Source organism: Dendropsophus ebraccatus, chromosome 10 (genome assembly GCF_027789765.1).
Source record: "Dendropsophus ebraccatus isolate aDenEbr1 chromosome 10, aDenEbr1.pat, whole genome shotgun sequence".
Classification (NCBI taxonomy): domain Eukaryota; kingdom Metazoa; phylum Chordata; class Amphibia; order Anura; family Hylidae; genus Dendropsophus; species Dendropsophus ebraccatus.
The window spans coordinates 25815164-25840161 of NC_091463.1; the positions used below are offsets into that span (position 1 = coordinate 25815164).

General features: G+C 42.6%; 1 protein-coding gene across 1 annotated transcript in view; it reads right to left on the reverse strand.

Annotated features, from left to right (window-relative positions):
• Window positions 1–5594: 5594 nt before the first annotated feature.
• The window catches only part of PTGS1 (prostaglandin-endoperoxide synthase 1), an 80698-nt gene continuing 61294 nt past the window's right edge, over window positions 5595–24998 (reverse strand). The window contains exons 9-11 of the mRNA XM_069985784.1: window positions 15100–15386; window positions 10436–10583; window positions 5595–6057 (exon numbers count right to left, since the gene is read on the reverse strand). Coding sequence (XP_069841885.1) covers window positions 5699–6057; window positions 10436–10583; window positions 15100–15386 — 794 coding nt within the window. The 3' untranslated portion in view covers window positions 5595–5698. The remainder of the gene's footprint in view (window positions 6058–10435; window positions 10584–15099; window positions 15387–24998) is intronic.

Below are 24998 nucleotides of genomic sequence, written 5' to 3' on the forward strand. Positions count from 1 at the left end.
TATGGTTGTATCCATGTTTTCCAGGCAGCCTTTAGGCCGCAACCAACTTTTTTAACCACTGGTAATCAAATTTAAAGCGTTCTAATTCGGACGGACCCCAGCGTGCTCAAGGTTCACTCATCTTAAATAGCTATACTACTTGTGTATAAAGAATACAAAACCTTGTACCTCTATCTGTGTCTTCTTATAGTGTATAACTGTATACAAATTGAATAGGGCATCCTAAGGCCTCATTCACACGTCAGTGTCAGTGTCAGGAGGCCTTATAAGGCTTCAGGAAACCATCAGGATTTCCTGACAGTAATCAGTTTTTATGTTCAGGAAACCATCAGTAATGTCTTTGGGATTTCCTGAAGTGCAGAAAAGAAAAGCATCAGGATTTCTTGAAGCCCGTCAGGAAAGCATCAGGGAGGCATCAGGGTTTCCTGAGCTCCCATAGACTTCTATAGGGGCAACCTTACAGGTTCTATAATTTCCTGACCTATTTTTCTGAACGAAAACCTTTCAGGAAAAATCCTGAAGGCTGTGCAACCCTAACAGGACTTTCTGATAAGAAAAATGGACAGATTTTCCTCAAGTGTGAAGGGGGCCTAAAGAAGCATTTAACAATGTAGAGAGAGACAAACTTTCTTAATTGCTAACTTTGCACATAGACGCTAGCACATACAGAAACCAATAGCAGCCGCCAAGCTTGCATTTATGTTCTTTTCTTTATGTGGGAAGATGAGACAGAAATGACCTTGTTCTGGATTCAAATGATCATAAAGTCAAGTCTGATTTGCATGGTGTTCTCTCTCAGGATATTGTCTATTTAAAGAGGTTATCAAGCGCTACAAAAACATGGCCACTTTCTTCCAGAGACAGCCCCACTCTTGTCTCCAGCTTGGGCGGGGTTTTGCTGCTCAGTTCCATTGAAGTAAATGGAGCTTAAAGGGGTTATCAAGCACTACAAAAACATGGCCACTTTCCCCCTACTGTTGTCTGCAGTTTGGGTGGGGTTTTGAAACTTAGTTCCATTGAAGAAAATGGAGCTTAATTGCAAACCACACCTGAACTGGAGACAACAGTAGGGGGGAAAGTGGCCATGTTTTTGTAGCGCTGGATAACTCCTTTAATTGCAAACCGCACCTGAACTGGAGACAATAGTCGTATTGTCTCTGAAAGAAAGTGGCCATGTTTTTGTAGCACTGGATAACCCCTTTAGTAATTTAGTACTAACTAAGCACCATGCTTGGCTATGTTTGGAAGTCCCATAGAGAATGGATGGAGTGCTGGCTGTGCCCCTGTGGAGCCCTATTAATTTAGAACCCTATTAATTTCTCAGTTCTAATGAACGGAGGGGGTGTCAGTGGTCAGATCCTAGCTAAACAGCTGGCTTTTTGCTTGTCCTTTGGATAGTGGCTAACTTTGGAAGTTGGCTACCAAAAATTTATTGTCATAGTAAAATTAAATTGCTAGATTTTTTGGACACATTTGTGTTCTGTGAAGGACTGGACACATCAGAGTCTATTGCCACTGTAACTTACCAAGCCACACTTCAGTGACTAGTGGCATATTTGGTGTGTGAGAGTCCTCCTTTTCCAGAGAGAACACCCTCATTGTCAGCTTGGTTGAATAGAGACACTGGGCATCCCATCCCTATTTTAAACTGGCAGCTGTGACCTCATGGCGATTTGAACCCGGGACTGTAGCTATTAAAGCGTACTTATCATTATATTAAAAAAAAAAGTGCGGTTTATTAGGCAACTATGCCATTATCTGCATTCAAAAAGACTTTCCCCCGGTCCCTCCCTCCTCTCTCTCATTCACTGCTCATTATCAGAAAATCTCGACTCTTTTACATTATTCAAGCTCTGTGTAACCTATAGAGAGGGGAGGGGGGAGGAGGGAAATTAGTCGCCAGCAGAGAGCAGAGAACAAAGGATTGCACAGTGGGAGCTATATGAAAGCTGGTATTCAGAGGTCAGAAAGGTCAGTGCTGACTTCAGGGGAGATAGCCCCGTGATGTAGCTGTAAATTAACTCTTTGTTGTCCTGTTTTGGTGCCTCATCTCCCTCCCTCCACCCTCCCCTCTCCATAAGAGAACCATGAAGACAAATTAGCAAAAATGTTAAAGATGTATAGAAGCTTTTTTTTACCTCTTTAAGACTTGCATAATATTGTATGAACGAAGTGTCTTCTTTTTTTTTATACCAACCAGACTTTTAGGCTGGTAGTTGTAAAAATATTTTAAATCCTAAAGAAAGATTGTCCATATACATCCAAGCTTCTACTGAACTGCACAGAAATGGAGGTGTATTGTTAGTAACCACCTTTGTAACCGCTATATGTTGTATTACAGAAGAGAAGGGTAAAGAAAGTCTTTCCTTATAATTACATTTACAGAACAGCTTAAGGATGTGGTGTAGACTCTCCTGTCTACTCTCTCATCCGGTAGCTTTATGTGTTGCACACTTGGACGTATTTCAGTAGATTTGGTGATTTTCCCTATCCTAGCTATGTCAAAATCAATAGGAAGAAGTAATATACTTACTCTTATTTGTTGGCTCCTCGTCAGGTCTAGGAGCCCTATGCTGTCCAATGCCAGGACAATATAATGCCAAGGCCTTGTTATGTGGCAGGACAAGTATGGACGGCATTGCCCGGACCATGAACCCCAACCCAATGGATAATGGATAACTTACAAAAAGCCAGCCCAGTGACAGAATAAAGGAGCCATGGGCAATCCTAGGTGCCGTCTAAAACCTCTCATAATACAGATGCCAGGCTTACCGGCCCTCTTCAACATGTTTGGTATGCGTGAGGTAAGGGTTGTATATAGGCCATACTCTTCTACTCATTTTAGTTGTTTTCCAGTGAACAGATATTCTTCTGCACACAGAGAAGAGGAGCATGTAGGAAAGGTCATAATAGGAGCTTAATTTTACTGCCAGGGTCATCTGGTGACAGGCGGCCCAGCTTTGGCTGTTCAGGCATGATGGGAATTGTAGTTTTGTAACAACTGGAGGGCCAAAGGTTTCCCACCCCTGTGTTAAAGACACATTTATGCCAATGCTGTTTGACCATTCTGAGACTCTGAGGCAGATGTAAAAACCTTACAATAAGATTATGTGTTTGTATTTTAAGGCTTTGAATAATAACAACGTCAGATTTTCAGACGAATTATGGGACCGCCAAAGGAGGCAGACACCTGTGAGATTGAGCGGCAATGCCAGGCACTCGTATACAGGTCATAAGCAATGAGGTAACCATGGCATTTCCTCCGCTAATCAATGGGTGGATGTGGAGGTCAGACCCTCTCCGAGCGAGCACTGGTGGCTCATCATATGAAAAAGCTCACATAGTTAAAGGAGTTGTTGGGGAGCAGGAGACAGCTAAAGACTTCTGCTCCCCGGCCCTAACTATTCTGTCTTGGAAGTATACCCCCAACACAGGAAGGGGAGGGTGTAAGCCCAGTCATCACAACATCGTACAGCTATTAGAATCATGTGTGGGTAAAAATATGATCGAGACTTAAACCCTTGCAGGGTATACTTCCAAAACATGGCTGTTAGCACTAAGAGTCAATGGCTTAAGCCGTCTTCAGCTCCCCTCACAACCACTTTAAAGTGGTACGCCGCCGGAAATTTTTTTCTTTCAAATCAACTGATATAAAAAGTTATATAGATTTATAATTTACTTCAATTTAAAAATTTGAAGTCTTCCCATACTTAACAGCTGCTGTATGTCCTACAGGAAGTGGTGTTTTCTTTTCAGTCTGACCCAGTGCTCTTTGCTGCCACCTCTGTCCAAGACAGGAACTGTCCAGAGCAGCAGCAAATTCCTATAGAAAACCTCTCCTGATCTGGACAGTTCCTGTTTCGGGCAGCAGAGAGCACTGTGTCAGATTGGAAATAAAATACCACTTCCTACAGGACATACAGCAGCTGATTAGTACTGAAAGACTTGGGATTTTTTTTTTATAGAAGTAAATCACAAATCTATATAACTATATGAAACCAGTTTATTTGGAAGGAAAAGATTTTCGCCGGAGTATCCCTTTAAGAGCTTCATAACCTATATGGTACCGTGCATTGCATTTACACCTTCTTTGACATGGAACATACATCAGAAGTGATTATATAAAAGAAGAATCACTTTACAATAGTTGTCTATACAGTAACCTCTTCATGGATTTCTTTTGCAAGGTTAATGGGATGCTGCTAATGAAGGATTTTCTACAAAAAGCACCACAAAACGCTAGGATAAATGAACTGAAGGATTGTATTGAACAGTATGAATGTACATTTCATTGCAGCTCCTCCTGACCTCTCACAGACAGTCATTTACTAGGAACAATTATATTCAAGGTAAACAGCAAAAGCAATCTGAATCCCGGATGTAGTTTAACCTGAAAATGCAGCGTGTAGATTTAAAGTGTACACCCTCCAAGTCCATAACATAAGGATTAGGATTTTGGAAGATTATAGGCTGCCGTGAATGGCAGCTTGTCAGCTAGCAACCAATTCAAGATCAATGATAGGTTATAGGATTTCACTGAAGTCCCATAAACATACAATTTCTTTGAACGTCCACCACTAAGCCACCTTATTCATAAATGCTCCACTGATGAATAAAACAAAACTGATAATAAACGTATGTATGTAAAATTCTGGTATACTAAAAGGTTAAATAAAGCTGTAACTAAATCAGATCAATAGTCTATCAGACCTTAAAGGGGTACTCTTGATTTTTTTTTTTAAATCAATTTGTACCATAAAGTTATACAGATTTGTAAAAAGTCTTATATAAAAGCACCTATCAGCTGCTGTATGCCCTGCAGGAAGTCATGTATCTTTTCTAGTCTGGTTCAGTGCTCTCTACTGCCATGACAGATAAGTAGCAAATCTCCCTATAAAACTTCTCCTGCTCTGGACAGTTCCTGTCATGGACAGAGGTAGCAGCAGAGAGCACTGTGTCAGACTGGAAAGAAAACTCCACTTCCTGCAGGACATATAGCAGCTGATAAGTACTGGAAGGCTTAAAAATTTTTAAAATAGAAGTATTTTACAAATCTGTGTAACTTTTTGGCACCAGTTAATTGGTACCCATTAATACTACTGACTTGTCAATTTTTTGTCAAAGATATGTACAAATGTTCCCTCTGCTAATGCCCATGTCTTAAAGGGCTTGTCTCATGAATTGAGAAACACTGATATGGGCCAGATCCACCGGAGCAAGTGGCACTCTTTGCACTGTATGTAGAGGGGGATTCCTGAGCAGGGTGATCCTTTCCTTCTCTATCAGATCCATATGCCCAAAGTGCATGAGACATCCCTTATTATATATATACCCTTCAATAAACACTATTGTGGTCAGTAGTAAAATGAAATAGTGACAGATTTAGCGTTTGACGTAATCGTTCCACTACTCTTATTGTCGACTTTAGAAAAATTGTTTTAAAATGTAAAAATGATTTATGAGGGAGATTGATCAAACATGGTGTAAAGTGAAACTGTCTCAGTTGCCCCTAGCAACCAATCAGATTCCACCTTTCATTCCTCACAGACTCTTTGGAAAATGAAAGGTGGAATCTGATTGGTTGCTAGGGGTAACTGAGCCAGTCTCACTTTACACCATGTTTGATAAATCACCCCCAATGTTTTTAACTTTACAATCCCGACAAAATTCATAGCCCCTTTCCACAGTACAGCATTCACTAAAGCTCATCGCTCGTCTTCGCCCCCGATGATATAGAACTTTCGTCTTTATCCGTTAGCACGTGAAAGGCAACCAAGGGGCACTTCTTGACATTGAGACACACCAGCTTCTCAATGGAAGCAGTCTTGACAATATTGAATCCTGTTTCTCCACCGAATGTGCTGGGTTTCCAGTATTCAGGAGAACAGATAGGATTCCCCATAAGTCCTTTGAGGGAAAATGGTGCTCCTATTTCTATCATACTTTCTCCAAAGATGGAATTCGGATGAGTTTTTTCCAAGAGGATGCCAGGGTAAAATTCCAGTGCGTCTATATCCCCGTACAAGGATTCGAGTTGGGAGGCAAGTTCTGTTTCTCCTGTGTAAAGAAAAAGAAATGGAAAGAAATTTTAAAAATTAGTGAACCCTTCAGAAATGTCTAAATTTCTGAAGGCTGACAGCTGCATTTTAATTGCCTGTTTTTCCATCCCCCCCCCCCCCCCCCCCCCCACACACACACACACAATGTGATTGCGGAGGAAGAGATCCTTCATCTGACCTGGCCGGGCCTCAGCGTTGCACTGATGGATTGATGGCAATCCATCGATCTGGGCTGCAGCAGCCCAGAGCAGTACTGCAGGCACTGATCAATAACTTCCCAATGTTACCAATATTGCTGCAACATCAGGCAGCTACTGTACATTGTGTGTGGGCATTGCCCGCAAAGCTTGCAACATGCTCCCGCCCCCCTCTCATCTACAGAAGTTATCAGCACAGACGGAGGTAGTGGAGCTCTGGAGAGCAGAAAAGGTAGGACCTTTACTGATCCCTGGATATCCCCTTTAAGGGCTCAAAATACATGACCAAGAAGCATTTCCTGGCCTGCTAGATTCCCTACAAAAGGTGGCGGTATTGCCATAGATAAACACCCCTATCCACCCACCCTACCATCCCAAGATCCAAGTGTTCATACATTTCATACATTGTAACCCACCGTGGGTTAATACTTATACGTCCGCTGTGCTGTGGTCTGCCATATTTCCTTTTAGTAATTAAACACTTAAAGCCTTTGGTTTTAAGAAAGGTGAAGAACTAATCCTCAGAAGAACAGAACAGAGTGTCTACTTTCTAAAATATCATCTCTGACCTAAACTCTAGAACAAGGTACAAAACACATTGTAATTAATGGTTTGGCACCTCAGACTGTTTTGCCAGACTAGAGTGACTATATAAAAGGGTAAGATGAATCAAGGATATAAAAAGATACAACCATGAGGTCAGGAATAAACACAACACATGGAAAGAAGGAATCAAAATACCTGAAGACTCATAGATCATATTTACATGACAAACTAGAAGATTACCACCAGCATAGTATATATATATATATATATATATATATATATATATATTTTATTTTTTTTTTTTTTTTTTTTTTTATTTATTTTTTTTTTCTTCCTAGATTCTGGGCTACCGGGATTTTTAATCTACTGGGTGCAGGATACTTGGATATTGTTTCCAAGTATGAAACTGTATTGTGAATGGTTGGTTGGATGCGACAGACTTCTAAAGACACAAACTTCCTGCTACTCTGCCAGAGCACACATTGCCGATTTGAAATTCTGCCCGTTCCTTTTAAGATGCTGATTCCAGAAAGGTTTAGCATATAATTATAAGGAAATATGCAAATGAAATGGAAATTTAGTTTATTATTGTCTCACAAATAGATGCTGGAAATTTCCATGGAAAATTTTCATAGTATTAGCCAATATTCAAGATGTTCTTTTATTCTTTATCTAAAAATGCGAATACAGTGGTGCCTTGGACTATGAGCATAATTGGTTCCGGGACGGTGCTTGTAATCCAAATCCACTCTTAAACCAAAGCAAATTTTCCCATAAGAAATTAAAGAAATGCTGACAATTTGTTCTACACCCCAAAAATAATGATTTTATATTCTGAACAACATATAAAACAAACATTTATAAACAGCAGAATATGTGATATTATAAGTTACTGTACAGTATAGCAATCAGCGTGTGGAGTATAATGTACAGTAAGTGCATAACCCTGAAAAACAGCAGCAGTTTTTAGATACAGGATGGAACTGCAGATCCCCATAATGCAGTAGCGTAGTACAACAGGCTAGAAAAGAGAAGTAGGGCTGCTGTCAGAGCTCTGTGTGGTCACATGACAGCAATGGCGAAGGGGTGTTCAGCATGGACCAATCAGGACTGACAGAGACTGCAGGGAGCATGAAGGAGTGAGCAGGGCAGATGTGGGCACATACATGCAGCGCTCTCTGTCTGGGGAGAGAGGGGTTACAGCTATGGAGAGATTACCTCCACAGTCCTGTCCTCTGATGCAAGCCCCAGCCTGAAGTGCTTCTGCTATGATTTGGAAGGTGAGGGAGACTTCCTGGGTCAGAGTACAAGGCTGTAGACCCCGCTGTGCAGACCATGTCCCTCCCCCGCTCTCCCTCCCACCTAGTACAGGAAGCTCTTAAACCAAAGCAATGCTCTTAAACCAAGTTACTATTTTGAAAAACTGTGAGCTCTTAAGCCAAAACGCTCTTAAACCAAGTTACTCCTAAACCAAAGTACCACTGTAGTAAAAATTACACACAAAAATTTTTTTAAAAAAAGAGTGCAATATTGTTTTACTCATATGACGAAAATTGGGTTAAAGGGGTAGTCCACCCAAAAATTTTTTCTTTCAAATCAACTGCTGCCATGAAGTGACAGAGATTTGTAATTTACTTCTATTAAAAAATCTCAAGCCTTCCAGTACTTATCAGCTGCTGTATGCCCAACAGGAAGTTGTATTATTTCCAGTCTGGAGAGCAGGAGGGGTTTTCTATGGGGATTTGCTCCTGCTTTGGACAGTTCCTGACATGGACAGAGGAGGCAACAGAGAGCACTGGGTCAGACAGGAAAGAAAACACTACTTCCTGCTGGACATACAGCAGCTAATAAGTACTGGAAAACTTAAGATTTTTTAATAGAAGTGAATTACAAATCTCTGGCACTTTATGGCACCAGTTGATTTGAAAGAAATTTTTTTTGGGTGGACTACCCCTTTAAGGGTCAGCCAGGTCAGATTAATTCTTATCATTTAGGCTATGTTACCACTACGTATGAGACTGGCCGTTCCGTGACCCCGGCCGGGTCACGGAACGACCGGTCTCTGCCCGGATCTTTCCGGCCGCAGAGCTCTGATGCGGACGCATCAGCGTGCGCCCGCATCAGAGCTTCCCATAGCACACAGTGAAGCGAGCGGCCGGAGCCGCTCGCTTCACTGTGTGAACTGACAGGGTTTCCTACGGCCGCAATTCATTGAATTGCGGCCGCAGAAAACTGACATGTCAGTTCTTTGCAGCACCGCACGGGATCCCGGCCGGAGCGTATACGATGTGTATACGCTCCAGCCGGGATCCCATTGAAGCAGAGGCAGTGTTCCACTCCGCAGAAAGTACAGCCGTTGTTGCCGATACTTTTACGTAGTGTGTATGTGAAATATATTTATATTTTTTCTTTTCAAAAATGTGCTTGAGCAGGGGTAACCTATACAGTAGCCTATACAGTATTTACTTTCCCAGTTCCCCCTCCAACACGGTTGTCATGGAGCCCCAAGTCCTAATGCACAGAACATCCATTTGAGGTTGGCACAAGACGGTAAAAAAAAAAATTGCCATTTTTTTAACATTGTTTTCAGATTTCGGACATGGAACTTTATTTTGTGTTCTATAAAATATTGCTGAACAGGAATTATTTTTGTTAGTGTAATCCTAAAAAAAAAAAATTTAGGACATTTTGAGCCACAAAATAGCAATTTTACAGGTCCACAAATGCCCCAAAATACTGACAAAAACACTCAAAATTCTGAAATTACTGTGCAGTTTTTGGTGCTGACGTGGCTTCAGTTTTTTATTTTAACCCACTTGGTTTTTGAATATGTCTCTACTAATGTCAATGAGAAGTGGGAACCAAACCTGTTATTGGCCTGGTTTTGGAACAGTTTTAATACATGTGGACTCTTTGAATGGAGCGACAGCACCTATGCCTAACCACTGCTGTACTTTTATGCCTTTTAAGGCTATGTTCACACTTTGTATGAGACGGACCGTTCCGTAACCATCTGTGCGCGGCCACATCCGAATTCCCCGCTGCTCACAATGGAGCGTGTGGCCGGAGCCGCACGCTGCATTGTGTGAACTAACAGGGTTTTCATTAAAAAGCGGCCGCAGAAAACTGACACGTCAGTACTATGTGTATACACTTCAGCCGGTATTCCCTCAGCCTTCAGCACAAAGTAAGTATCGTACTAATCACGGCTGTTGCAACAATGGCCATGATTAGTACGGAACTTAAGTTGTGTGAACATAGCCTTAATGTATAAATCTAATGGAAACAGCTAAGCACTGAGAAGCAATGGTGGACTCAGGACTCATTTTAACAATTAGTGGTGTCATAGTTGTGGCCCCATAACGATTTGGGACCCACACCTATCTTGAGTTGGAGGGAAATTTAATGTCCTTCATATTGAAATAGGTGCAGGTCCCACATGTGGGCCCCCATCTTAATAGGCATGTATGGCATATGCTGTGGATATACCATAAATGTCCCAGGTGGGCATACATCATTAATCTCTATTAACCTAAAGATGGAAAATTATGTGGTTATGGAGCACAATTTTAAGGAAGATTCCTAAATTATCTTTACAAGCTAATGTTAAATCTCTACCGTTAAGAATTTTACCTGTTAATTCCTGGAAAGACTTGTAGGCTTTCAAGCCAAATCTCTTACGATACTCATTGAAAGGCTGTACTCGAAGCTTACGGGATTCTTCAATAACTCCTACAGCTACGTGCAGGAGACGTGGGTGCAGGTTGTATCCACCACCAACCTACAAAAAATATACAAATTTATTATTACACTGCTAGACACTTAATCTTAGTACATTCTTCTTCACAGATTGGTGTCTCTGGTCATGTTTAAAACTAGAGATGAGCGTAACTCGAGCATGCTCAAGTCCGATCATTCGGTATTTAAATACCAGTGGCTGTAGAAGCTTGATGCAGCCCTGGGAAGTCCTGGAAAGCATGGACGCCAATGGCTATGCCTATGGCTGTATTAATGTTTTTCAGGACTCCCAAGGGCTGCATCCAACTTCTTCCTCCTTCTGTATTCAAATGGCGAACAATCAAACTCTAGCATAGTCGAGTTGCACTCATCTTTATTTAAGACGCTACTTCACTTTGGACCATCACTATGCTGATCTTAAATTGTCTCCCTGCTGGCATCCCTAGTGATCAACCAATATGTGGGAAAGTAATGAGTTTTCCTACAGCGCCACCACAGTGTGATATAAGTATTACACAGTTCTTCAAATAAATAAAATGTATGTATCGCAAGACAGGAAAAGTCCTATAGAGTGTGAAACAAGTCCCTTATATATACCCATTTCATGGTGACTATCTTTCTGCTCTCTTAACATAAATGTCAGACTCACTAATATTCCAGGTCACTAGAGATGAGCGAACCGGGTTCGGATAGACTCAAACCCAAACCCGGTTCGCTCATCTCAAACGTTCAATATTTGATTAGTGGTGGCTGCTGAACTTGGATAAAGCTCTAAGGTTGTCTGGAAAACATGGATACAGCCAATGACTATATCCATGATTTCCACATAGCCTTAGGGTTTTATCCAAGTTCAGCAGCCACCACTAATCAAATGCCGAAAGTTCGGATGGACTCGAGCATGCTCCAGGTTCGCTCATCTATACAGGTCACAGGCTGACAGTGACAACTGAGCTAGCAATAACTAGGTAGGGGGCACCATTGCTATGACTATTACATATGCCTTGATATGGTGACCTGTACTATACTGTCTATTCAGAGAAGAAGACAGTCTTAGTGATTTGCATATTTTGCTCCAAAAAAAAATAAAGAAAAAAAAGGTTGATGTCTGAGATAGTATATTGTGAATGTGACCAAGGCTACAGCCAAAAATCCAATGTGCCAAAGTACTGCATAAAACATGTTGGTAATGACATTTTGTAAAACCAACATGCCATGACAGGAAAGAATTACACATGATATTTTTCTGGATACCTATTTAAAACTAGAAATTTGCTAGGTCAAACATTCACTTAAAATTGGGAGCAGTCATGTAGAACGGATGGAGGATTTATACAATCACTCGTATATGTAGGATGGCAGAATCAATTCAGCAGCCTCGAGATTGATAGTGAATTGGGCCGATTCATCTCCCGGATAATCAATGACACCAGCATTTTATAGATCTGCTCATTTGTCATTACAAGCTGCTTTTCGGAGGAATAGTGAGATGACTTCCATTGGAGAATTATGATGACGAATCACTGTATCAATGGCCACTTTTTGTGGAGTTTGAAAACATTACAAAATTAGATAATAGGCAATATGGTAATTCCCTACAGTAAAGTCCCTTCAGATTTGTATTTCAATTCAATAGGCATTATTTGCCACTCATGGAGACGCCGTATTCTCTCCCGAAACAAAGGCAGTTCTGGCAAAGAAGAATACCACTGTATCATGGCAATTGATGAAACTTGACAACTTCATTTCCCCTGAACTCTATGCACATGAATGAAGCCTTGGCCCTCCATGGACCTGTTGCTGGTTGAATATTTGTCTTTCCTTGAACCATGTTGGTAGTTTCTAGAGATGAGCAAAACTCAAGTATGCTTGAGTCCAAACACATTTGAATAGTGGTGGCTGAAGATGTTGGATGCAGCCTTAGGGAGTCCGAGAAAACATGGATACAGCTGTTGAGTACCTAAGGCTGCATTTAACTTGTCATCGATAAGACTCAAACATGCTCCAGTTGGGCTCCTCTCTAGTAGGTACTAATCATTGCATACCATGAGATGTCACGTTCTCTGAGGTCACTCAGTATCCATCCCATAAATCTCCTTGTAGTGCTGGCCTACATTTCTTCACACCTCTGAAGCCACACTTGGCCCATCTCCGTTCCTTAGCCGTATTTGCCCATAGCTCCTCCAAGCCACTCACACACATGACATTGCAACTACTATAGTCATATAAGAATTACCACAATTACATGCTCATCAGCTTTTCATAGTGTTTGTGTATTTTTTATGTGACCCAAGAAAACTCTTCTTCCTCCAATGTGGCCGAGACACTGAAAGATTGGACACCCCTGCTGTAATGTTGAGCGGAGATGCTAAACTCTTTGGGTTCAGCAACGTTCTTCAAACCTAAACGCTCTGCATTTGGCTCTCCGCAGATACAGAAATTGTATGCAACCATATGAACTCCTGAAAAACATTTGGAGAAAGTTGCCATACCCGAAAAGTTTGGCATGTCCGTTTAACACTTCCTTGCGGTAAATGCTTTGACCCATTCTTCAAACTTTGTCCCTTGTCAAAGTAGCTTAGATCTTTACACTTGCCTCTTTTCCTGCCTCCAAGACATCATCATCATAAACCGTTCACTTACTGCCTAATATATCCCACCCCAGAAAGATGCCATTGAAGGGGGATCAGCCACTGGCAGGTGACATGAATAACATTGACGAGGGGTGTGTTCTCATGATCAGGTCTGGAATGGATCATAAACAGGACATGTCTTCAAGAAGAAAACGTTCCCTCAAGTTCTATTCTCTCCAGACTGAACTAGTTTGTGAATACACAATGTTGCAATAATGATAAATTCCTCTAGTGAATAGACTGTTACATTGAAAATCTTTACTATTCATTACATACATGTTTTATTGGGATGTTATTTATATCCAGGTTTCGTAACATTTACTGCTAGGGGCAACAGGTAGCACGAACAGATCTGATAATGAAAGAGGTTTCCACCCAAACAGTTTCCATTCTAGAAATAGAATGGCACGTGTATGGACTTGCTAGAAAGGAATGAACATGGAGCCCAGAAGGGATGAAAGAATGGCTCCTGTTATACAAGATGAATGCTAAACGCATGGGTTATAAAAGAGAGAGAACTGGAAATGAATTTTCATCCTGTGGGGTCGGGTTATTTTAAAGGGAGTGCCTACTGTAATGTTTTCCCAATACAGAATTTGCTCTTCTTTCTCACTGGTGGCTCACTTTCTTCTTTGCATTTCCCGTCTTCCTGCCTAGTTGAAGGAGGTGGGCTGTGTCCTGGAGCATGTACTATGTTGCAGTCACCACATGTGGGCAAAACCATACCTGAAAGTGGTGGCTAATGGCCATTGTCTACTGTACGTGGACATGCCGAAACACAGTACCTGCTCTATCAAAACAGTCTGCCCCCTTCAAGCGTAGGAAACAGAAAGTGACCACAAAATGGAAGAGAAAACAAGTCAACGAGGAGGGAAGAGAGGACATAATTTTTTTGCTCCCCTTAAAATCCCTGGGTCTAGAGTTTGGAAACCCCCACAGATCACTAGAACGAGCAGGGACCGCTGCAGTTCTCTCTTTGGCTCTCTCCTCGCTGCAGGAGATGGGTCTATACACTTTCCATGGGATCTGGCTCCCGTAGCAAGGAGAGACATGTAAAAAATGTATGACCGTGACACTTTAGGGTAAATTTATATAAAGCTGAATTTTATTTTTACAGTGGATCTCCCAATAGATCCATGGCGATTCCCCACCAAAATCTCGGCATTGGGTTAAACGGGCATTGTCATTTAAAAAAAAATATTTCATATGTCAGAGAAACATTTTAAATTTGAAAATTGAGACCCCGACCAGGAGAACAAGCCACTTTGCATGTTCACTCATGGCTCTGTGTCATGTTCCAATGCAAGTCTATGGGCCATCTAGGTCTCTAGGCACATAAATTGTTGGCAGAAAAAGACCATCTGGTCCATCTAGTCTGCCCTTTTACTATTTCCTTTCCTATTATTCCTTATCAGTGGATCATAAATACACATCTATAGGAAGAAAACTTTCCCTAAGTTCTGCTCTCTACAGACTCAACCAGTTTGTGAATACTCGATGTTGCAAAAATGATAAATTCCTCTAGTGAAAAGACTGTTGCCTTAAAAATCTTTACTATTCATTACATATATGTTTTATTGGGATGTTATTCATATCAAGGTGTCATAACATTTACTGCCAGGGGCAACAGGTAACACGAACAGATCTGATAATGAAAGAAGTGGGGAAAAGAGCATGCGGCAGAGTGGTTGACTCTCTGCTCGTTCCACTAGACCTTGACTAATAAAAAAAAGCCTTTTTTTTTTAAAGTTTTTTTTTTAAGTAAAGTTTTTTTTTTTTATTTACTCTAAGCAGGAAAAATTTCAACAGCCTTAAAACAGGAGAATGTCAGTCTTCCGTACTGAATAACCAAAACTATTCCACCATTTTCTATGCGGGTTGCCGGTGGTTTAAGGTTAAAAATTACATAATATACAAGATACACTTTACCTTTCCTGCTATCTGCTTTGAGAAGGATTCCACCAGAGCTTCCACCCCATAATCTGTCAGCATTGAAGTGTTGTAGATGAAGTTACTATAGTTGTAATGCTTTCCCAATATGTTGAAGCTGTCCGGCATGAGAGGATGCCAATGATATAACTGGTTAAACTCTACAGCAATACGGTTACGGTACTGGAACTGGACTCCAAACAGTAATTCTGGATCAAATTTCAGCTTTAGGAAATATCCGCTAAGGTGCTGAACATAATCTTCTATGACAATCTTAATGGTTTCTCCTACAAAGAGAAAAAAAAAACTTAACACGTCATTGGCTAAAATAAATTCTTTCCATACTTTGTACACTTAGGGAGTAATCTAATACAGTCAAAAGTGAGGGAGACTTAACACAAAGGCAAAATAAATTGAAGTGGAAATCTATACCACCTCCCCGTAGTGTGGATTTCTAAGGCTGCGCACAATAAATCCAGTGTGGCTGTATACGTAAAAGGGTTAACTTAAATGGGCATGACCATGAAGAAAAAATTTTGACGTGTCAAAAGTTTTGACTGATCAGGGTCTCACTGCTGAGACCCCCACCGATCAGAAGAATGAGCAGGGAGCAGCACTAACTTCTCTTCTCCACTGTCAATCATTTCCTTTCAGCAGCTCCATTGACTTATAATGAGCCACCTGGATGGAAATTTCTGCAAGTCGGGGAGTGAAATGCCACCAGGTACTTCTCCCAGCTTCTTTCCTGATCGGCAGCAAGACCATGACTTTTAACATAACCCTGTTACTGAAAATGCCCATTCAGGACCGCCATATGAAATGCCAGTCTTAGTAAATTTCCCCCTTAGGCTTTAGTCACATAAGTCATTTGTGAGGAGGTTTTTGACGCAGTTTTTCGAACGGCGAAAGAGAAGAAGCATGAGACTTTTCTTTTATTACTCAAATAAAGTTTTATAATAGGGTCGGAGTCCTTTCGAAGTTATAAAGGAAGCAACCTCACTTGCTTTGATACCCCCACTTCCCTTGACTTGTTCCAGCAGGAAATGCTCACTTAGCCAATCAGTTGCTGAAACAGGAGATTGGTCACAGTGACTGAGTGAGCAGGCAGTTCCTGTACAGGAAGCAGTGGTGAACGTTATGAATGGTCAACTACGGGAGGGGGCATCAGGGCAAGTAAGTATGACCTTTTACAGGAAACATATCACTGATCAGCCAAAGATAACACTGTCAGCTGCTAGTTAAAGCGCTCAATACTGTGAAATCCTAGGTGCATTGCTCCCTGGGAAACATGAATATGCAAAAAAGGAGAGCCCATGGAGCCTCATTTAAGAGTCTCGAAACACAGGACTAGCACCTAGCACTAGCTCTAACCTAGCCAGAATCCTGCTCCACACTGATGAGGGGCAACACCCCGAAACATCTGTCTGTGGATGGATACCTGGGCTTGGTTTTTCCCTTGTAGTTACACTGACTCATAGGGCCACTTAATATGGTGGTTTTCCAGCTGTTTCGGGGTGTTGCCCCTCATCAGTGTGGAGCAGGATTCTGGCTAAGTGTGAGCTAGTGTTAGGTGCTAGTCCTGTGTTTTGAGACTCTTAAATGAGGCTTTACAGGCTCTCTTATTTTGCATATTCATGTTTCCCAGGGGCAGTGCACCTGGGATTTCACTGTTTTGAGCGCTTTAAAGGAGAAGTCCTGCGTAAATTTATATTAAAGTATTGTATTGCCCCCCAAAAGTTATACAAATCCTAATATACACTTATTACAGGAAATGCACATAAAGCTCTTTTTCCTGCACTTACTACTGCATCAAGGCTTCACTTCCTGGATAACATGGTGATGTCACTTTCTGGATAAAATGGGGATGTCACGACCCCACTCCCAGAGCTGTGTGGGCTGTGGCTGCTGGAGAGGATGATGGCAGAGACATGCTCAGTGTCCCTCCAGTGCCCTGTGTCCCTCAGTGTCCCCCTGCCATCATCCTCTCCAGCAGCCACAGCCCCACAGCTCTTGAAGTCGGGTTGTGACATCACCATGTTATCCAGGAAGTGACATCACCATTTTATCCAGGAAGTGATGCCTTGATAAAGTAGTAAGTGCAGGAAAAAAAGAACTTTATAAGAATTTCCCGTAATAAGTGTATATTGGTAATTTGTATAGCTTTTGGGGGGGCAATACAATACCTTAACCCCTTAAGGACCGGGCCTGAAATGGCCTTAAGGACCGGAGCAAATTTTATGAATTTGACCAGTGTCACTTTATTCATTAATAACTTCGGGATGCTTTTACCTATCCGGCTGATTCTGAGATTGTTTTTTCGTGACATATTGTACTTCACATTTCTTGTAAATTGGAGTCGATACTTATAACGAATCTTTATGAAAAAACCCAAAATAGCGTGAAAAATTGTGAAAAAATGCATTTTTCCAACTTTAAAACTTTTCTGCTTATACAGAAAATGGTTATACCACATAAATTATATATTAAATAGCATTAGCAACATGTCTACTTTATGTTGGCGGCATTTATTAAACTATATTTCATTTTTTTTAGACAATAGGAAGCTTAAAACATTAGCAGCAAATTTCCAAATTTTCAGTAAAATTTCAAAATCAGATATTTTTAGGGAACTGTTCAGGTGGGTTAAAGTGTATTTGAGGGGACTGTGTGTTAGAAAGCCCCACGAAGCACCCCATTTCAGAAACTGCACCCCCCACACTCTGCAAAAGCACATCCAGAAAGTTTTTTAACCCTTTAGGGGAGTCACAGAAATAAAAGCTAAGTGTGTAAGAAATTTGAAAATTTTAATTTTCTGTGCAGAGATTTTATTGTAATCCAATATTTTTCATAATTATAAACCTATTACCAGAGAAATGCACCCCAATATTGATTGCCCCGTTTCTGCAGTTTATAGAAATACCCCATATGTGGCCCTATTGCGCTATTTGACGCAACCACAAGCCTCAGATATAAGGGAGCGCCTAGTGAATTTCAATGGCTCCGTTATTTTTGGTCATTTTTGACTGTACCACTTCAGGTTGGCAGAGGCTCTGGGGTGCCAAAACCTAAAAAACACCCCTAAAGGGACACCATTTAGAAAACTACACCCCTCAAGGAATGTAACAAGGGGTGCGGTGAGCATCTGGACCCCACAGGTGCTTCACAGATTTTCCAAACAATATGGCTTGAAAAAAGACTAAAGTATTTTTTACACTAAAATGTTGTTCTAGCCTTCAATTTTTCATTTTCACAAAGGGATAAAAGGAAAAAAAAAAACACAAAACATGTAGCGCAGTTTCTCCCGAGTACGGAAATACCCCACATGTGGACATAAAGTGCCAAGCGGGCGCAGGACGAGCCTCCAAAGGGAAGGAGCGCCAATTGGCTTTTGGAAGCTGGATTTCACTGGAATGGATTTCAAGGGCCATGTCGTATTTACAGAGCCCTCGTGCTGCCAAGACACTGGAAACCCCCCACAAGTGACCCCATTCTGGAAACTACACCCCTCAAGGAATCTAACAAGGGGTGCAGTGAGCATATGGACCCCACTGGTGACGGGCACAAATGTGGAAAAATGTGACGTGAAAGTGAAAATTTTCATTTTTTCACTTTCATGGCACAAATGTGCCCGTCATCCAGGGGTCCATATCCTCACTGCACCCCTTGTTAGATTCCTTGAGGGGTGTAGTTTCCAGAATGGGGTCACTTGTGGGGGGTTTCCAGTGTTTTGGCAGCACAAGGGCTCTGTAAATGCGACATGGCGTTCATCATCCATTCTAGCCAAATCCAACCTCTAAAATCCAAATGGCGCTCCTTCCCTTCGGAGGCTTGCCCTGCGCCCACATGGCGCTTTATGTCCACATGTGGGGTATTTACGGACTCGGGGGAAATTGCTCTACACATTTTGTGTTTTTTTTTCTCTTTTAACCCCTTGTGAAAATGATAAATTCAAGGCTAGACCAACATTATAGTGTAAAAAATTATGGCGCTCTGTCCTTTTGGTGACTTGCCCTGTGCCCATATGGCAAATTATGTCCACATGTGGGGTATTTCCGTACTCAGGGGAAATTGCTCTACACATTGTGTTTTTTTTTATCTTTTAACCCCTTGTGAAAATGAAAAAATCAAGACAAGATCAATGATTTAGAGTAAAAATTTAAAAAAAATTACACTAAATGTTGGTCTAGCCTTGATTTTTTTCCATTTCCACAAGGGGTTAAAAAAGAAAATGAACACAAAACGTGTAGGGTAGTTTCCCCTGAGTACGAAAATACCCCACATGTGGACATAATTTGCCATATGGGCACAGGGCAAGTCACCAAAAGGACAGAGCGCCATTTAGAGGCTGGAATGGGGGATGGAGGCCATGTCGCAATTACAAAGCTCCTGTGCTGCCAGAACAGTAGAAACCCCCCACAAGTGACCCAATTCTGGAAACTACACCCCATAAGGAATCTAACAAGGGGTGCAGTGAGCATATGGACCCCACTAGTGATGGGCACATGTGTAGAACATGTGCCGTGAAAATAAAAAATACCATTTTTTTCATTTTCACGTCCCAAATGTGGCCGTCACCAGGGGGCCATATACCCGCTGCCCCACTTGTTAGATTCCTTATGGGGTGTAGTTTCCAGAATGGGGTCACTTGTGGGGGGTTTCTACTGTCCTGGCCGCACAGAGGCTTTGTAATTGCATCATGGCATCCTCTAATGGGAATGGCGGCCATACCTATTTAGCTGGGGAAAAGGGACAATTCTAATTTATTTGGGGGTATTAGGGCAATTATTAGTTTATAAGGTTGAAAATGACAGGTGTCCATCAAATTCAACCTGTGTTGATCCAGAGGAAGGCAAAAACCCCTCGTGAGGCAGACGACAGTAGCCTCATCACAGGGGAGAAATTCCTTCCCGACTCCATAATGGCGATCAGAATAATCCCTGGATCAACGTGACCCCTGAAATAGGAATAAGGGACAGAATTTAGATAATGTAGAACCCCAGTGACGTGTGGTGCGCCTTGGAGCGATCCAGTATGCAGAGGCCGGGGGGATCAGGACAGGTGTCACACTGGAAAATGTTGTCCTTCCTGATCCCCCTGTTACCCCACACTCTGCACTTCTTCTGGGGTCTCCTGTTTTCCAGTGTGGGGGACGTCACCTAGAAAATGTTGTCCTGGTGCGATACGGGGTCCCTCATATCGAGAAGTGCTGGGTCTGCTCCATGGCTGCTAAATATTAGGGCGCTATTACTACTTCTGATATGTTCGGATCGTGCCGCAAGCTACAGTAGCTCAGGCAGCGAGGGACCAGAAGAGGAGGTGCTGGTATAAATGTTATCCCCGTACAGGTGGTGACCTTTATCCAGCAGTGGGAAGATCAGTTCCCGGACGATCTTTCCACTACCTCCGAGGATGGGGGGGAGGGGGCATCTGGGGGCTGGATTCGAGTGTCCCTTCCTTCATACACTCTAAGGGTACGTGCACACTGCGGAATGGCGAAGGATAACCCTTTGTGCATTCCGCACTTGGCACCCGCCGGCGGACTGATGCAGGCGCACGTCTCCGTCCGTGTCGTAGACTCCATTCTATGCACGGGCGGATTCCGCTCTGCGTCCAACGTGTTGATGGAATGACGGATGATGGAATCCGCCCATGCATAGGATAGAGTCTATGACACGGGCGGAGACGCGCCCCTGCATCAGTCCGCCGGCGGGTGCCAGCTGCGGAATGCACAAAGGGTTATCCTTCGCCATTCCGCAGTGTGCACGTACCCTAAATCTGTAAGTGTACCCTGAGGTACTCTCACAGAGTTTGTAGAATTTCACGCCATACCGTCATCTCTTATTGGGACGGTACTGGCAGAAAAGACGTGTCTGGGGGGCAGCGTACGCTACGCTACTCCCAGACACGTCACTGGATGATGAGGAGGATGAGGATGAATGGAGGAAAGAAGGATTCATCCTTACTGGCTGTTTCGGTGTCGGAGGCAATAATAACGTATGCGTCCGATACCGAAAACACCCTGGGGGCCATCTTTATACGGGGATTGGTATATGGGATATGTAGTGGTGTAGTGTAAAACTTTATTCAATGTAGTGTGGTGTAATGTAGTGTTTTTTTACGTGTTTTTTACAGTAAGTATACAAAAAAAACCTACGCCAAAAATGGTGTTGCTGATAAATGCCGCACTTATGTTCGGCACTTATCAGCAGACCGTGGCAGTAGGATATAGGAAAAAACCACCCTACTCCAAAAAGGAGGAGTTGCTGATTAGCAGCGCACTTTCGTGCGATGATGATCAACACTCAGCGGCGATAGGGTGCGGAAAATAGAAAAAAAAAAATTGGGGAAAAAAAAATTTTTTTTTACTACATTCTGAACATCCCTGTAGTGGCTGATACGTGTATTACACTTATCAGCCGCTAGGGGGCAGCAGAGCGCAAGATCCGAAAATAGACGACGCTGGAGCCGGAAAAATACGAAAAAAGACGACGCTGGAGCCGGAAAAAGCCGATCGGGACTCACGGAAGAAGCCGAAGTCCCGACAAGATGAAGAGGACGCCGGGAACCCGGAAGACGCCGATCAGGACCCCGGGACAGGTGAGTAATGTACAAATACCTGCTCTGGACCCCTCAGCTACCTAGCTGAGGGGTCCGGAGCAGGTATTTATTACTTGTGGGGACTTTGATCGTCGTGAACGGCCGGCCGGCTGGCCGGCCGTTCACGGCGATCGGGACGGTGGTACCGTGACCACCATTACTTTTTACAGTAATGGCGGTCGGTGCCGTCCTCGGACAGCACCGACCGCCATTTTTTTCCGGGTCATCGGGCCACCGATGGCCCGGAAAGGTTCCGATCGCCGCTATGGGCTTATCAGCCAATAGCGGTGATCGTCGGCATGGGGGGGTTAACAACCCTCCATGCCGACAGGGAGAGATGGCCTGCTATGTATTATAGCAGGCTATCTCCCCCGATCGGGACCCGGCCGGCCGCAGCGCCCGTTTAAAGGGCCGACGTACCGGTACGTCATGGGTCCTTAAGTGACAGTGATCCATGACGTGCCGGTACGTCATGGGTCCTTAAGAGGTTAATAAAAATTTTCGCCAGACTTCTCCTTTAACCAACAGCTGACATTGTTATCTTTGGCTGGTCTACCTGAGATCAGTGATGTTTCTCTTATGGCTCTACTAGGAATTGCTCCCACCTACCCAGAATCCTGCTCCACAATGATGAGGGGCAACACCCCGAAACAGCTGTCTGTGGATAGGTACCTCGCCTTGGTTTTTTTCCTTGTCATGACATTGACTTATAGGGCCACTTAATATGGTGGTTTTGGTGGTTTCCCTACAGGATTCACCCCTTGGCTGGGTCCTTCCCGGAGGGTTACCTGGCTCGTCCTGTGTTTTGAGACTCTTAAATGAGGCTACACGGCCTCTCTTTTTTGCATATTTACTTTTTTCTTTTATGTCACAGTCAATTTTATTTTTGAGTTGAACAATCCCTTTAAGGTCTGAAACACTACCTACACCTACATCTTTGACAAAGAGCCAGCAATGCAAACTCAAAGTCACAGAGAAAGCAGCTAGGTTATTTCTAGTTTTAACATTTTTAGCAGTTTACAGTTTTAGTGTTTTTGCACATTTTAGCATAGTGCACACCAGAGAAAAAGATAACATTTCTACCGTTATTTCTGCAACGTTTTAAGCCCCGATAAGTACAGATAATATGATATTTCCACAGGTTTTGCGCATAAAGGTTCCTTAGCAATAGACTCTTATGATCAGAGGTAAACTATAGCTTTGGTGTGTTATATACGTCACACAAAACCACTTGATTTTAATCAGAAAATGTCCATAAGAAGAATGTTTTTTGGAACCTTTACAGTTGACCATTAGCTTTGCAGATTTGTTCACTTTCCCAAAAGGACATAAATCATCTTTCTAATAGAAAAAAGACTGAGAGACATGGATCCAGGAATAATACATCTACAGTGAAATAATAAAACCTCTGGCATGTGGCCAGTGTGTACAAATCTATAATACAGTCGCCATACTGTATCTCCATGTGTTGCTGGTTTTATACTGAGGTTTTTTCCACATGAATCCATGATAAAAAAATAAAATAAATCATGCCATTCTCTCTTATGTCAAATTACACAGGTATGCTAAAGCTAAAAAAGTATACCTTCTATAAATGGACCAAATCTCCTCCGGTGGCTACAGAAGTTGGACGCAACCCTAAGGCTGCCAAGAAAACATGGATACAGCCATAGGTCATAGGCTGTATCCATGTTTTCCAGGACTCCCTAGGGCTGCATCCAACTTCTTTCGGCCTTACAAACACAATGGGAGACATTTATGAAACATACGCCCAAGGCGTTCGCCAGGGAGAAGGTGCAGATTCGCCCCTTCTCCCTGGCGTATGCCCCCCATACGTCCAGCTCGCCTAATGGGCGGGCTGGCGGAGCTTGCAGGGGGCGTGATAAGGTGGGGAGGAGGCATGGCCTCCTTCCGCACCTCATTTATCATGATTTACGCCTGCTCGCAGGCGTAAATCATGATCAAAATCTACACCTGCTGGAAGCAGGTGTAGATTTCGGACGCCGGGCGCAGATTCGGCCGGCCAGGTTCACTAACAGGTGTGCACCTCTTAGTAAATGCTGCCGGGGAAAAGGAGGCGGGCCTAATATAAGACTGGCGTACTAGTACGCCGGTCTTCGTAAATCCCCCCCAATGTCTACATTTAACATTGTTTGGGGGTCTCCTTCCTGCCACTTCACAGGGTACTTACTATACAACTTATCTGCATTATCCTTAAAGGGGTTATCCAGTGCTACAAAAACAAGGCCACTTTCTTCCAGAGAAAGCACCACTCTTGTCTCCAGCTTGGGCGGGGTTTTGCTGCTCAGTTCTATTGAAGTGAATGGAACTTAATTGCAAACCGCACCGGAACTGGAGACAAGAGTCAAGAGTGGCCATGTTTTTGTAGCACTGGATAACCCCTTTAATTAAAAAATTTTTTTTTATAAAAACTAAGTTTTAAATGGGTACTCTGTTCTGGACCCCTTTTTTTCACAATCGCCAGGGAGGGGCTGGATGAAAACAATTACTTTCCTTACCAGATCCCGCTGCTTCAGGTCTCCATTGTCCGTCCGCTTACTAGTCTGACTAGCCTAAGACGGGATTTAAAAAGTGAAGTCTTAGGCCTGCTCAGAGGCGGCACATCTCTAAAGTCGCTGAATGGCTAAGCGGGCCTGTCCATGTTACAGCTCCCGTCTCAGATCAGGAAGCAGGTGGAAACCAAGGACTGGATCTGCGTGATGTGGACGGGAGGTAAGTTATTATTTTCATCCACCCCGTCTCTGGCGATTGTTAAAAAAGGGTCCCTGCTAGAGTACCTCTTTAACTATACTTAGTAATTTACCACAGTTTCTTTTTTGGTAATTTCTTGTCTAGTCTTAATAAGTGTGAAGATAGAGACTAGAGTCCTCGACCACATTGATACCATTCCTCTGTTCTTCTTACTAGCGATGTATAACTCAGTATCCAACTGGGTGTTACCAGTTGTGGGTGTGTCCCTACACTGTTTGACACTATCCAATCAGAGCTGACAGTGCCTAAAATTACTAACACCCAATTGGTTATTGAGTTATACACATTTAGTAAAATAATCATGGAATAACACAACACAGAGCTGCAATAATAATAATAATAATAATAATAATAATAATAATAATAAAAGATGTTCTGGAATGGATGATTCATGGGGAATACAAGTGTCTACTAAAACAGAACAGGAGTGAAGACCATCGTGGTATACATTTTTGCTGGTATCTCAACATGAAGTCCAAGAACAATGTGTACCATGGCTTACCCAGCTGAATATGTCATAGTAACATAGT